Source organism: Pituophis catenifer, unplaced genomic scaffold (assembly GCF_029215685.1).
Source record: "Pituophis catenifer annectens isolate HBS135680 unplaced genomic scaffold, rPitCat1.0.hap2 SCAF_1, whole genome shotgun sequence".
Taxonomy (NCBI): domain Eukaryota; kingdom Metazoa; phylum Chordata; class Lepidosauria; order Squamata; family Colubridae; genus Pituophis; species Pituophis catenifer.
Genome location: NW_027256881.1, coordinates 234,377,231 through 234,392,960, shown reverse-complemented (window position 1 = coordinate 234,392,960; position 15,730 = coordinate 234,377,231). Strand labels below are relative to the sequence as shown.

The window sequence follows — 15,730 nt, the reverse complement described above, 5'->3', positions numbered from 1 at the left end:
TAAATTGAACCAATAAATGAATAAATAAATAAATAAATTGTGCTAATTTTTAACTACTTCTTTCTCTGTGTATTAGAAAACTTATTCCTATTTCTCTGGAAAGTTAACGGCATTCTGTATAATTTGGGAGTGAGTTGAATTTTTTTTTTTTCTTCTCTTTGCTAATTTCCTGGGACCTGCTGCAGAACTTGAAAACTGTCTTCTCCCAAGCTTACTAATTACAGCAGACAACTACAATCCTGTCAAGAGCTTGGTGTGCATTTTGTAAATTGGATGCTATATATATCCTAGCTTTTTGAAAAATAAAGTTTGATTATCACTTGCAAAATTGATTTGTCTTCAAAAGAAGAAGAATAGGCTGAACTAATTAGTCACATGACTTTATGCTACAAGGACAGGGTGGCATATTACAGAAATCATTTCATTTTTTTTCCTGCTATTTATTTGCCCGAAGGACAATACATGTTATGGGAGCCTCTCTCTTTCCCAGATCAAGGATGGAGTAAAACTCCTTTTGAAAATAGTAAGAACACAAATAATTATCAAACAACTGCAATCCTGGAAGGAAGGGCAGAATGTATAAACCTAGCAGGCTTCTGGGAGAGGATATTTGAAACTGGAGGAGGATATATAATATGTCTATCCACAGTCTATAACCTGTACACCAGTGGTCCCCAACCCCCGGTCCGCGGACCGGTGCCGGGCCGTGGAGTACCTGGCACCGGGCCGCGCAGCGGCCGGGGAACATGAACGCTGCAGCGCAAAGGCTCCTGGGCCGTGCGCAAAAGCTCCTGGGCCGTGCGCAAAAGCTCCTGGGCCGTGCGCAAAGGCTCCAGGGAAGAGAGCCCCGCGCAGGTACGCACGTGTGGCCCAAAGCCCCCACCCCTGCGCGCGCTCAGCGGGCCACGGTAAAATTATCAAAGGCTGATTGGTCCGTGGCGATAAAAAGGTTGGGGACCACTGCTGTACACCACCTCAAAAACAAACCCAGTAATATAGCTGCCCTCACACAGTATAACCCCCCAGTTGCTCTCCTGAATATGTGGTGAGATGAAGTCAGAGTTCAAACTCTCCTTTTATGATTTGCTTAATCTTGTCCTCTTTAGGACTGGATTTTCAGTGTAGTTATGTGGTTGTATTTTAATTTAGCCACAGCTCTTGTTCTGAGAGTTGGAAATTACATAACATATTTAGAAAAGTTCTGGTCAGAAGAAAAGTGACCTCTCAATAATTCTATGTATCAAACTTTTTAAAACATCACATTATTTCAAAGAAGAGAAGTGCCTTACGCACTTGTGCACAGTGCAAGGAAGAGGCTACCATGCACTTTGTACAAAGTCTTGATTTTTGGGTGTCAATGGGAATATTGATCTAGAAAACCCACATTTGATCTACATCAAGGCACAGAAGTCAGCAGTTATGCAGGAAAGGGACATCTGGGTCAATGGGAATCCAGGAGATTGCCAACCTCCAGAGGATTCCATCTGCCTCGGAATGTCTAGATAGGAGCTCTTGTGGTACAATAGAAGGGAAAACATTACTATCCATACCAGAACAACTTTATGGGTTATGGGAAATAATCCAGATTCTCCCAGATACAGTATGCTCTATCTTAAATAATATACCTTGTTATCACAGGAAAAGGCATACACAGCTAGTGGGCGAGGTCTGGAATTGATGAAATGTATGGCCTCCTCCATATCCCCCACATTGAATATTGGCAGGATGGGCGCAAGAACTTCCTCCTGCATGATTGGCATCCATTCCTTCACATCTGCCAACACGGTTGGAGCTGTAATGGGCAAAAGATCACATGAAGACTGATTCTATTTATATACCATAACTTTATTTTGGAGAGCTTTAGCTTTCCCCAGGACTTCACTTCCAATATGCAAACCCAGAAAAACTTAAACAGACTTTCCCAGTCTGAGACTTGCAAGATCAGATAATCATGAGGCTGGAAGGGTCCTTGAAGGTCTTCTAGTTTAACTCCTTGCCCATGGTGAGGAATCCTTATACCATCCTGGACAAATGGATGTCCAATCTTTTCTTGAAAACTTCCAGGGCTGAAGCATCCACAACTCCAGGAGGAAAGCTGTTCCATTGGTTAATTGCTCTCATGATCAGGACATTTCTTCTTTAAATATCTCTTTAACAAGCTTCTGCCCATTGCTCCTTATTCCATTTTCCTGCCTAGGTGCAGGACTCTGCTTTTCTCACTACTGAACTCCATCTTACTGAATAGGGCACGTTGCTCTATTCTGTCAAGATACTTCTGAATCTTCCAAATGAGCTCCCCTTCTATCTTCTTCATCTAGATCCGTGATGGCAAACCTATGGCACGCGTGCCACAGGTGGCACACGGAGCCCTATTAGTGGGCATGCCAGCTCAGCTCTGGGGTGCATGCGTGCGCCGGCCAGCTAATTTTCGGGCCTTCTGGGCCCACCAGAAGTAGGGAAACAGGCTGTTTCCTGCCTCTGGAGGGCCTGGGGGGGTGGGGAAGGCCCGTTTTTCTTTCTTACCTGGCTCCAGATCCTCTCTGTGTATCTGGGAACGGCAAAAACAGCCTTTCCCACTCCCTTGGAGGCCCTACAGAGGCTCAAAGGGCCCATTTCCCCCACTCCCGGTGGGACAGGAAGTGACGTTTTTTCCTGTCCCGAGCCTCCAGAGACTCCTAGAGAGGTTCCTACAGACTCGTAGAGAGGCTCCTACAGACTCCTAGAGAGGTTCTGGAGGCTGGGGACAGCAAAAAATGTCACTTCCTGTCCCACCGGGAGTTGGGAAATGGGCCTTTTCAGCCTCCGTAGGGCCTCCAAGGGAGTGGGAAAGGCTGTTTTCGCCGTTCCCAGATACACAGAGAGGATCTGGAACCAGGTAAGAAAGAAAAACGGGCCTACCAGGCCATCATGTGCCAGGGGAGGGGGAGGGGGTTGCACACACATACGCGTGGGCACGTGCGCGTGCGACCCTCCCCGCCTCCCCCTCTCCTGGCACGCGATGGCAAAAAGGTTAGCCATCACTGATCTAGATCATTAATAAAGATGTTGAGCAATACGCCCAAGACGGAATCCTGAGGTACCCCCATTGCATGTTTCTCTCCATTTATTTATTATTTATTACATTTATGTGCTGCTCATTTAGACATTGTTACATTGAGGGATACAGGCTGAATGTGGTGATCAGCCAATTGCAAATCTATCTGGTTCTGTCTGTCCCAAGTTGTTCTATCTTACCAAGAAATAGACTAAGATCTACTTTGCCAAATGCCTTCCTGAAGTCTAAGCATACTATATCCACAGCATTTCCTTGATCCACTAATTTAGCCACTTTATCAAAGAAGGCAATAAGGTTTATTTGGCACAATCTGTTTTTAACAAACCCATGCTGGCTTCTCTTGATTGCTTTGTTCATTTCTTGGTGCTCACAAATGCTCTGCTTGATTATCTTTTCTAGGATTTTCCCAAGTAATGATGTCAAGCTGATTTCCATTTTTTTCCTTTTTTTTGAAAATTGAAACCATATCTTTTCCAGTCCTCTGGTACTTCCCCAATACTCTAGGAGCTCTGAAAGATTTTGTTCAGTAATTCTGAGATCACATCTACTAGCTCTTAGAATCCTGGGATGTAAACCATTTGGTCCTTGAGATTTGAACTCAGCTAAAGTGGAGACGTTTTATTTTACTAATTTTTTTCACCTGCTTTCCTGTTTTCACAGTGCTATTTTTTTCCCTTTACATGAAGATATTACAAAGAAGGAATTAAGTAGTTTCACTTTCTCCCTGCTGCCCATAACCATCTTGTCATCTTCTCCAATTAGAGAACCTACCATTTCCTTGACTTTCTTCTTATTCCTTACATTTTGAAAGAAACCTTTGTTATATTTGACATTTATTGCAAGTGTTAGTTCATTTGAAGTCTTAGCTTTCCTGACTCCATCCTTGCAGATTTGGGCTGTTTGCTGATGTTCTGTTCTAGTTATGAGCCCCTTTCCATTTACTTGTCCTTTTCATCCCTCAGTTTGTCAGAGAGCTCTTTATGCAAACATGTTGATTTTGTCTGGGGTCTTTTTTCTTTCTTTCTCTGTAGTATTGTGTTTGATTGGACTTTAATAATCTCATTTTTCAGAGTTTGTTAGTTTGTTGAAAGTAGCTTTCTTGTACTTGAACTTTCAAAATGCGAAGCCTGTGTGGCCAATGACAGTCCAACACATTTGGTAAGCATCAACTTGGGAGGTTGATCTAAATCAAAACTACTAACCATACATTCTTAATAAGCTTGATTAATTGATTGATTAAATGGTATAAAAGCAGACACATCCCTAGAAGCCAAGATCATAACACTATGTCTGATTTACTTTGGCCATGTTATGCGTGCAAATTCATTGGAGAAGGCAGGGGTGCTAGGAATGGTTAGTAGGCAAAGAGGAAGGGGCAAACTAAGAATATGCTGGATTGAATATGCTACATGAGCCTGTAGTACAGTGGACTAAAAGCACTGTTATTACCAACTGCTGCTTGCAATTACTGCAAGTTCAAATCTCACCAGGCTCAAGGTTGACTCAGATTTCTATCCTTTCAAAGATAGGTGAAATGAGGACCCAGATTGTGGGGGCAATAAACTGGTTTTGTATAAATATACAAAAAGTATGAAGGTTATTGCTTAACGCATTGTAAGCCGCCCTGAGTCTCCGGAGAAGGGCGGCATATAAATTAAAAGAAAAGAAAAAGAAAGAAAGAAAGAAAGATTGATAACATCAAATCTGATGCAAAGTTGAACATACAACAATTGAATGAAATGGTGCTTGACAAGGTCACATGGAAACCACTTGCCTATAAAGTCACCGAGAGTCAGATATGATTAATTGGTTAAAAACAACAATGATTGATTATGTACCATAAGTCATTTTCAACTCCTAGTGAACATACAGATTTCTCTAAAAGCTTACTAGATAGTGTTCATGAAATGTCTTCCTGTCTTTCCCAAACTCCAAATCTTCCCTCTTATTCTTCCTCCAGTTCTAAGCTGTATACTCACCAATATAACGCTCACACTCATCGGTCTCTCCACCAATGGCCACCCGGCCACATTCCAGCAAAGCTTGGGCACGCTTGAAATGCCTGTCATTGACCATGCGGCCAAAATCAGCTGACTGTTTGGGTTCATTTCCAAAGAATTCACAGATAGCTTGGCGCAAGCAAGGCATCAACTTCTCCTGTGTTTCAAGTGTACAGATCACATAATCTGGTGCAATGCATGTCTGTCCAGCATTGAGAAGTTTCCCCCAAACAATTCGGTTGGCTGCATTCTGAAAATGGCAGCATTTATCCACGTAACAGGGACTTTTACCCCCCAGCTCCAGAGTCAATGGTGTCACATGTTTTGCTGCAGCAGTCATGATGATCTTTCCTACACGGACACTCCCTATAAAGAAATGGCAAAATTTGGGTCAAAAGACATACTCAGCACAACTCCCATCCAACACTGGGGGCTCAATTCTGTCATCAGATCAGATCAGATCAGATCAGCAAAACTCCATGCTGGTTGTTTTAAAAACTCCATGAAATGTTAATAATAATCAACAAGCCAACTCTGCTTAAGCAGTTTCATGTAATGCAAAAATTATTTTCTGATTTAGTAAGAATTTGGAAAATATATTTTAAAAATGGTCAAAACATGGCAGCCTGCGATATCCTATAATGATAATGTTCTGAATAGTTGGCAAATCAGTGATTTACCAGTGTTTAATATAGTGACTCTGCAAGAAATTGTATTGTATAAACTTGAAATCTACAAATGTTCCTATCATTTCTTGATTAAAAAAAATAAATACTGCATTAAAAAGAGCTAATTGAAAGAAATATCACGGAATAATTATGTAAATTTATAAAAGTACTGGGATTGTCTTCTAGAGCAGGGGTGTTAAACTTGTAGTCACGTGACACACCTGGCCCGCAGGCCGCGAGTTTGACACTCCTAGATCAAATTACAGCTACTATCTGGGTATTTATTTTCAACATTGCAAATACTATTTTTGGTTTTGATTTTCTTTCAAAGGTTTTATGATTGTTTAAAAAAAAGGGAAGGAAAAAACAATGTTGTAAATAATCAAAAATGAATAAATGTTGATTTTACTTATCTTTGTCAAAAACAGATTGATTGTAATCTTATGTTATAATCACATCATCAAATCTAATAGACATGAAGTAACCCATGGCAGCTTTTCAGTTGAGAAAAATCTTCACAGGTTTAGAGACACACTCAATTTCTATTAAAATCATTTCAGAAAATCATAGAGAAAGACATGCTAAATCATCCATTGAGTCCAACCTACTAAGTGCAGAGATCCAAAGAGATGGTGGTGTCCAGATGTATTAGCGCTCAACATACCCATGTTTACTGTTAAAGCTATTATTTCATGTCCTAACTTCTAGGTTGACTAAAAAGTCTTTGTTTTCTACGTGGCATCTCTTCAAGTGCTTGAAGAGTACCATTTTTCCCCTTCACCTTATGTCTTTTCTTTCTTTAGGACTAAAAATTCCCAGTTCAAGTCTATGCCTTTCTTTTCCCAATCCCCGATCAGGATTGTCTGAACCTATTCCAGGTTATCTAAAATCTTCAACAATAGCATCCAGAAGTGGACTCTATGCTCAAGATATGGTCTGACCAATGCAGAATAAAGTTGAATCCCATTTTAGTAACTTGATTGATGCTGAATGAAATTGCATATATATATATATACACAGTCATATTACATTGCGGACTCATACATTTGTAATCAGCATTCTGTTCCAAGGGCTGTTTCCAACCTGGTGGTTTGAGGTGGGTTGGGTTGGGTTTCTTTTGTTTTGTTAGGAATGTTGTTTCCTGACCCAAAAACTCAATTTTCCCCTTATTTTCAGTTCATTTCCCTAACTTATTGGTTTCTTTCTGCTGGAATATATATTCCATCCATAAATTCCATTGGCAAATTTGATAATTATTTTATCTATCTCTTCATCCAAGTTATTTAAAAATGTCAATTTAGATGTAGAATGTATGGAGACAGTCCATTAAAATCCCACATCAAATTCTGCTGCCAAACTCCTGTTAAATGTGCAGTTGTTCTTGCTATTACCCTGAGCTGTTCTGGGAATGAAAGGGGAAATATAAATCTTAGTATCTTCCTTGGGAGGGAAAAAGCCAAAGAATTTTCATTATTTCCAAAAGACTGAAAGTTTGCATTAAGCATAGTTTTTTCCCCCCTTATTTAACAGTGTGACAACTCATCTTTTCACTTGTGGGCAACATCTACAATCTAGAAGCTGCTGACAGCCGAAGTTACAAACACCATATACAACAATTTCATTGGGCTACTGATGGGGGAACCTATGATGCGTGTCATAGGTGACATGTCGCAATGTTTTGGGTGACAGGCCAGTTTCCACCAACACCCGACAACAATGATTCTTGAAAGCGTGCCCTGTTCTCAAGCAATTTTCAGGGGCTGCAGAGGCCACATGAGAAGGGGATGCGCTCTTGCATAGCCTCCAGGCTTCCCCAGGGAGGACTGTGCTCTTGTGAAGCTTCCAAAGATTATGTGAGAATGGGGCCAGCTTTAGTGTGAATTTTGGAGCCTTCAGAGGCATAACATTTTCTGAGGCTCCTTCAAGAACAAAGGCTTCCTGAAACCTGGAGCAGCTCAGGTATGTTGCAGGAGCCTATCAACTAAAAGAGAACATCAGCTGAAGGTAAATAGCTCATGGCAGATCCCAGAGAGCACTGAGCCACAAGGGCAATCGTGCTGTTCTTGGGAAACAGTGTGAGGCGGCCTTTTTGAGTGGCAGCAGTGGTGTTAGGCTGAAGTCAAGGCCCTGGCCTCGTACTTCAGGTCCAGCCTTGACACTGCCATCAAGAACTGCTATTCATGGAGGCCTGGATGGGAGGGAGATAATATTTCTCTGATGTTTGGAGGGAGATGTGTGGGTGTGACATGCAGGCACTGTTTATGTTAGGCATTTTCTGAAGTCTTGACACGTCAGCCCCACAAGGGTTGCCATTACTGCCCTGGGTCTAACCTGCCACTGATTCAGCTGTATTGCGATAAACATGATAAAGGTACTTAACTAAGACACATGGCAAATTGCAGCACTATACACAATTTGGTTTAGAGGTATTGCAATTAGCTACAGAGAGAAATTTTACTGGGGGGGTTGTCAATAATGATCTTAGATAATTAAACAGAACCTTAAAAGTTTCAATAGTTGTACATTAGCTTACCACATAGATATTTGTGTAGTCATTAATAATCAATTTTTTTAAAAAAAAAAAAGTACTGTTGAAAAGAATAACCTGAAAAAAATATTCAAGAAGGGAAAGTCACCTGTATAGAAGATATAATCAAACTTATTTTCCAGTAATTTTCCTGTTTCTTCAGGACCAGCTGTCACCACAGCAAAGGTTTCCTATAAAATAGAAAAGGAAGTTCACATCCAATCAAACTAGCCTCCACATCACACAAGTGATGTTTTTTGTCCCTGAAACGTTGCAAGGCAAAAAGCCTTTTGGGAGCAATTTGGAGCAAGGAACTGATACATTAAATTGAAAGGAAATTAAGTTTTTCCTTAAAAGTTTGTAATTTTAAAATGGATGATCATTTTTTATTTAGTGAGAGTATGGTAATAGGGACCTATGATTTTTTTTCCTATCTAACCTTGGGAATGGAATTGTCCTGTCTTCATAGTAATCTCTTAAATTCATTCTTCCTTTATCTACCTGAAACAGCCTTTTGTTAATGTAACAATATATACTTAGTCTCCTACACAGCACTTGGATTTTAAGAAAAACAGAAAGCACAAAACCTACATCCCAAATAAACTGACACTGCATATCCAACTGTTAACTGTACGTCACCCTTTTGCTGTGGCTGGCTGAGAGTGGACAGCCTTCTTTGTTTTCATTGAAATCAAGAGGCTAGAAAAAGCACAGTGCACTTTGATGCTTCAATTGTAATCCACAGAAGGTTACCACAACCACAGTCTAAAGCAGAGGTCTTCAAACTTGGCAGCTTTAAGATTTGTGGACTCCAACTCCCAGAACTCTCCAGCCAGCTATGCTATGCTGGAGAATTCTGGGAGTTGAAGTCCACAAGTCTTAAAGCTGCCAAGTTTGAAGACCTCTGGTCTAAAGGAACATGCATTTTTTTGGAAGGAACTGGGGCAGAAATAAACTCGCCCAGCTTCCAAAAACAGATTAAAAATTGTAGATTAGTTCAGATCCAGAGTTTTTCCTCAATGGGCCCAAGGAATTGCCTTCTCATGATTAATTAAGACAAAGGCAGAAGAAAAGACAAATCAAAACCCCTCAGCTTCATTTTGATTTTTTAAAAAAGATAAACTGGCAGTTGAGGAACTCACCGGATCCAGATAACAAGGCAACGCTTCTGCAAGGAGCCTTTCAGTGCAGCTGCTCACCTCTGAAGGCTTGAGAACCACACAATTCCCTAGAATGAGGAGAGAACACTTTACTAAGCTTGCAACAGATAAACATCCACCAATACCTGGATCTCCTGGAAGAACACCCATAAGATCTTATGTCTGAAATGAATTAGGAAATAGCTTCTCACTCACCAGCTGCAATGGCTCCCACAAGGGGCACCAAAGTAAGCTGAAGAGGGAAGTTAAAGGCTCCAATGATCAGCACCACACCATATGGCTCCTTGCGAATGAAGGCACAATCCAGCTGTGTCAGCTACAGAAAAACCAGAACAATTTTTCAGATAGAAAGCCCACCTTCAGTTCGATGAGATAATATATCCTTTCGACTTTCATCCCCATCCAACCTAGGAAACATTCCTTTTCATTTGTTCTCCCACCACTCAGCTTCTCTCCTTACTAGGTTCTTGTTCACACTTTCATCCTTCATCCAGCTGTTTAAATTGTTTAGAGCATTGGCCAGTTCATTTCTCACAAACAAAATCTCCGTGAACTCAGTTTCAAAGCAGGGCTGAGGAGAAGAAAGACAAAATGAGGTGCATCAATGATGTCCATACTGAGTTCAGAGGCAAACTATGTAGCAGTTCCTCATTGAGCAAACTTGTCTCTCATTCATGATCAAGTTTTATCATGCCCTCATCTCAATTGATTCTTGAAATGTGATATTTGGGTTTTATACCAGGATATGGCACTAAGCTTAGTATTCTAGGTTCTTAAACCTTAATCAGGCAGGAGACTAGCACACAAACTCAACTACAAACAAAACTATATACTGTAGTTAGATGACTGACTATGCAAAGAAATCAAAGTCTTGATAAGTTTAAAATTTTTCATCCCACTTTTCTGAGATAAAGTACTTGGGTGTACTCTTAATCATTTGTTGACTGCTCAACTTTGTTTACATAATGATTTTCCGTAGCCTGAAAGCCAGCAAAGTTCAGTTCTCATGGCACATACAGAAAACATTGCTTCCTTTTTATATATTTTTTTTCATGGAAATCTAACAAAGAAAAATAGAATAGCTGTGCCATGTTTATTAACTGGCAAGCAAGCCCTCAAATAATTCCCTCAACACAATCAAACTAGTTACTAAGTCTGCATTGCTATTAATCTTCTCATCGTTCCTATCGCCCATCTCCTCCCACTTATGACTGTAATCTTGTTGCTGGTATCCTTACGATTTATATTGATTGTTTCCCTATGACTATCATTAAGTGTTGTACCTTATGATTCTTGACGAATGTATCTTTTCTTTTATGTACTCTGAGAACGTATGCCCCAAGACAAATTCCTTGTGTGTCCAATCACACTTGGCCAATAAAGAATTCTATTCTATTCTATTCTTCATCTGCAAGTCCCCTCTGAGCTGTCAGGCACTCTAAATGGATAGCTCACTCACCTTGTGTAGGTCCTCACACATGGCATGCTGGATATCAGCCTGTCTTTCCTCCAGAAAGTGACACAGGGCCTCCAGCTGTGAGACCCGATACTCCTTTGGACGCGTCTTTCCTGACATCCAGGTTTCACGTAAGGAATCCACTAGGCCAGCATAGGCATTTACACTAGGAGAAAACAAACACTCATAGAATCAAAAGAGATATGGAAGAGTCCCACTCTTTTTATCATTTATGTTAATCCTGATCCCGCAAGGCTGGATGCTCTGTAAGAACTGGATGGATAACCATGTTGTCTTTCTTTACTTTACAGAATCTGGAAATTTCTGCCATGACTCAATACCTTTTTTGGCTTCCCAATACTTAATACAAAGATTTCTACTTCAGGCAAGACTCAAAATAATATTTTTCCTTTTCTCCCACACGTGTCATCCTTTTCTAAAGAATGTCATTATTTTGGGTCACAAGCAAGAATAGCTGCTGCCATACTTTTCTCATAGTTTTCTTACAAACTCAGTTGGTGATATTCAGATAATAATCAAAGTTTTTTCTTTCATATAGCAATAGATTCTGACCCTAGCATTTAGATTATTGAGATTGAAATTAGATGTTCTCCATGAACTCCTTCAGCCCTTACATTCTTTGATGTTACTTCAAATAATTCATCTCAGCTTGCCATTTTTCAGGTGTTCAGTGTGAATTTGGGCTTCCAGATCCTGATCACCATCACCATGAAAACTGAATAATTTGCCTGGAGAAGAAATGTACTGAACAAAATGGGACAAACAGGATGGGATAAGACAGGGGTCAGCAACCTTAAACACAAAGAGCCACAAAGGCCCTAACCGGAAGCCCCCAGTTCAATTCTGGGAGTCCGGTTCCCCCCACCATAGCGTTTCCTCCTAGTGTGGCATCTTTTTTCTTCTGCCAACTGGAAGTCCGGTTCCCCCAACATAGAGTCTTCTCCTAGCGCGGTGTCCTTTTTTCTCTATCTATCCTAGCTGAAAGCCCTATCAATTGTGGAGCTGACTGGCGACAGGGGGCCGCAGCAGAGAGATGAAAGAGCCACATGCAGCTCCAGAGCCACAGGTTGCCAACTCCTGGGATAAGAAAAGGATCCTTGATCCAGATTTTAATTTAGTTTCTGCTACTGTTCAAATTTTAAAGCAAATTCTTTGGAAAACACTTACTATTTTAGCAAGATGTCAGTATTTTGTATGTTTTAATTTTTTGGGCAGTGTTGGTGGGGCATGCTAATATATATTATAATTGAATATGGTTCTCCATTCATCCAGTTCCAAGTTTTCATAATGTTCTTTTTTAATTACAAAGAGATGCTGAGCCTGGAAGAAAAGATTTGGCCTACTTATGCATTCTGTTTATTTATATATATGGACACTTTTGCCTAAGTCTCTTCCTGTTCAAATTACTGTAATAGACTTTACAGGAGACTGCTTTTAAAGACCACTTGAAATTAACAACTGATCCAGAACAGAATGGCATGCACAGTATTGGATGTTCCTAGGTATGCCCATGTTACATCTTTATTGCACAAGCTGCATTGGCTTCCAGTTTCCTTCTGGATGCAATTCAATGTGCTGGTTATCAACTTTAAAGCCCTACATGGCATAGGACATGCTTATTTGCAGGATCACCCTTCCTGAGAGTATCTGCCTGTTTTATTACATCAGAAAGGATAGGCATGCTCCAAGTCCCTTCCCTGAGATATTCATCTAGTGCAGGGCTGTCAAACTCGCGGCCCACGGACCAGATGCGTCATATGCTGGCCATGCCCAAGCCCATGCCCAGTTTAGCGAAGGGGGCAAAAGTCCTGATATGTCACATGATACTGCCATGACGACGTGAGTTTGACACCCTGATCTAGTGAATTGTTGAAGGTGTTCCTTTTCCATCACTGCCCCTACCTTATGGAACATCCTAAACCCCCCCCCATTAATTCAGTAGGCCCCCACCCTTTTAGTTGTTTAGAAGACCATCCAGACCAGGGGTGAAATGCTCCTGGTTCGGACCGGCTCGGGCGAGTAGGTAGCGATGGCGGCGGGCAGTTCAGAGAACCGGTAGCAAAAATCCCTGCCCCCACCCCCCCATGCCCAGCTGAGCCGTGCGATCATCAGAGGCTTTTTTTCTTTTAAATGCCTCTGACGATCCAAGCTCTGACGATCCCAGCTGAGTTGCCTGTCGATCAGGCAACTCAGCTTGGATCGTCAGAGCCATTTAAAAGAAAAAAAGTTTTTTCTTTTAAATGGCTCTGACGATCCAAGCTCTGAAGATCCCAGCTGAGTTGCCTGATCGGCGAGGGTTTTTTAAAAACCCTCTGACGATCAGGCAACTCAGCTGGGATCGTCAGAACCTTTTGAAAGCATTTTTTTTACATGGTTTTACATGTAAAAAATGGTTTTAAAAGTAAAAAAAAAAGGCCACGCCCACCCAATCACATTACCCCCACCACCAAGCCACGCCCACAGAACCGGTAGTAACAAATTTTAGATTTCACCACTGATCCAGACCTATTTTTTTTAGCCAGGCACTGGGATAGGACAGAATAAAATAGATGGAATAGAATTGGGGTAATTGGAACTGGCCGGAAAGCATCCGAAGTGTAAGGTGAAAGGTTTTTGCTTTTATTTGACAGTTTTATTGTTTCATGCCTATGTTTTAGAGTTATTGCTATTTGTGAACATCCAAAGTTGTTTAAGACGGGTGAAGTCGTCTAAATAAATAAAACCCCTTTCTGAATGAAAACTGGATCTGCCATAATAAGTCCACCATTTTCCTATAAACCAATTTAAGTTCTCCATAGCATTTTACCTGGAAAACTTCATAATCTTACACTGTGATTTCTCAATATGAATGCTAAACACCTGAAGAAAGCTACTTGTCTGTTAAAGAAACAAGAGTGGCAGGAAAGCAGCAGAGTATTTTGGCCAAGGACCAGCAGACTTAAGTACATAGAAACCAACAGACACACATCCGGCTGATGCAGCTCAACTGCTACTCCAAAATAATGACTTCCACAAGAAGTCATTGAACCTTGGGCTGTTGAACCCTATTGGTTTGTTCATGTTGGCTACAAAGTGATACAAAGTACCTTTGAAGTCATCCAGTAATGACAAGTTGCCAAGACATTTGCAGAAAGTTCCTGGACCAACTGCAAGCCCCATGCCCGAAGCTTGCTAGAGTCCCAGGTGTCACCCTGTATTTTCCAAGCTTGGGAACAAAGTCATTTGCTTTGTAACAGGGGAAGTAATTCATCCAGAGGACTACTTAATATAGACAGCAATTACAATGACTTTTTTAAATTCAAGATTTTTTTTCCTAATTTTTCATTCGTTTTCTCAGCTATCCTGATTATTTGTATTTGCCTGACAAAAGTTCTATGCAGTTTCCACAATAGGCAGAGAGTAAGGATGGACAATGTTTCCAAGAACAGATAAGCCACGTTGGAAAGAATCAAGGCAGGACCTATTGAATGTTGCCTATAATTATTAATACTTGTTATTAAAAGTATAGACCTCTTTTTATATAGAGACAAGAGATTATATTATCCCACATACTAAATCTAACATACTTCTGTAATGTATAAAATGTGTCTTCTTCATCTTTGCTATCCTCTCGGGAACACAGTTTTAAGTGCTTTCTCTGGATTTGTACATCTTGCAAGTCCATAATGTGATTTTTCAGTTTTGATGCAACAAGTTTTGTGAACTCTGCAAGAAGGGTTTTAAGCAAGTTTAACATGTGTGAACCTTCTCACTATAGTCACCATGATGGTGAACCTATGGCACGAGTGCCCGAAGTGGCACATGGAGCCATGTCGCCTAGCAAGCGCGGTGTTGCCCATTCCTCTTCCGGGTTTCTGGCACGCATGAGCACACGCCGATCAGCTGGCCTTTGTGCATGCAGCAGTGCCAGAAACTGGAAGAGCTGGTCTTCCATTTTCCGGCATGAGCATGTGTGCCGGACAACTGATCGGTTTGTGTGCATGCACAGCAGTAACTAAAAGACTTGCTGGCTGGTGCGCATGCGCACATCGGATCCGGAAGTACCTTATCCAGCACGCGCATGCCCCTTGGTCAGCTCCTCTGCTTGGTTGCAGCCCTGATGAGCGTGCACGTGAAGCCCGTGCACACGCGCAGTGCTCCCTTTTTGGCACTTGGTGCCCCACGCACGCACACTTCCTTTTCAGCACTCGGTGCCAAAAAGGTTCGCCATCACTGCCCTAGACCAGGGGTGAAATGCTCCCGGTTCGGACCGGATCACTCGATCCGGTAGTGATGGTGGCGGGTGGTTCGGAGAACTGGTAGCAAAAATCCCTGCCTCCCCCATGCCCAGCTGAGCCGCGTGCTCATCAGAGGCTTTTATTTTTATTTTTGAAAGCATTTATTCTACAACTTCTTCAGCCAAAAAAATGCTTTTAAAAGTAAAAAAAAAAGCCTCTGATGATCACGCAGCTCAGCTGGGATTGTCAGAGGCTTTTAAAAGCACTTTTTTTACAATCTTTTCGGGCAAAGAGGTTGTAGAAAAAATAGTTTAAAAAAAAAACTTGGCCACACCCACTCAATCACATTACCCCCCCACCAAGCCACACTCACAGAACCAGTAGTAACAAATTTTACATTTCACCACTGCCCTAGACCCAGGTGAACATGCTTCTGATTCACCACAATATATGACATAGTTTCATGCTGTGTATAATTAGTCCTCGATTTATAAGAATTCATTTAGTGACCGTTTGAAGTTACAACAGCACTGAAAAAAGTGACTTATGACCACTTTTCCACACTTACAACCATTATAGCATCCCCAAGGCCACAATCAAAATTCAGATGCTTAGCAACTGACTCA

The 15,730-nt window shown here is 41.3% G+C and overlaps 1 protein-coding gene across 1 annotated transcript in view; it reads right to left on the bottom strand.

The window, feature by feature from the left end:
• The window catches only part of LOC139310385 (aldehyde dehydrogenase family 3 member B1-like), a 50,377-nt gene that overhangs the window by 3,600 nt on the left and 31,047 nt on the right, over nucleotides 1-15,730 (bottom strand). Inside the window, exons 4-10 of the mRNA XM_070934545.1 lie at nucleotides 10,870-11,032; nucleotides 9,871-9,981; nucleotides 9,606-9,726; nucleotides 9,393-9,478; nucleotides 8,360-8,441; nucleotides 5,035-5,421; nucleotides 1,626-1,792 (exon numbers count right to left, since the gene is read on the bottom strand). Of these exons, the coding sequence (XP_070790646.1) occupies nucleotides 1,626-1,792; nucleotides 5,035-5,421; nucleotides 8,360-8,441; nucleotides 9,393-9,478; nucleotides 9,606-9,726; nucleotides 9,871-9,981; nucleotides 10,870-11,032 (1,117 nt within the window). The remainder of the gene's footprint in view (nucleotides 1-1,625; nucleotides 1,793-5,034; nucleotides 5,422-8,359; nucleotides 8,442-9,392; nucleotides 9,479-9,605; nucleotides 9,727-9,870; nucleotides 9,982-10,869; nucleotides 11,033-15,730) is intronic.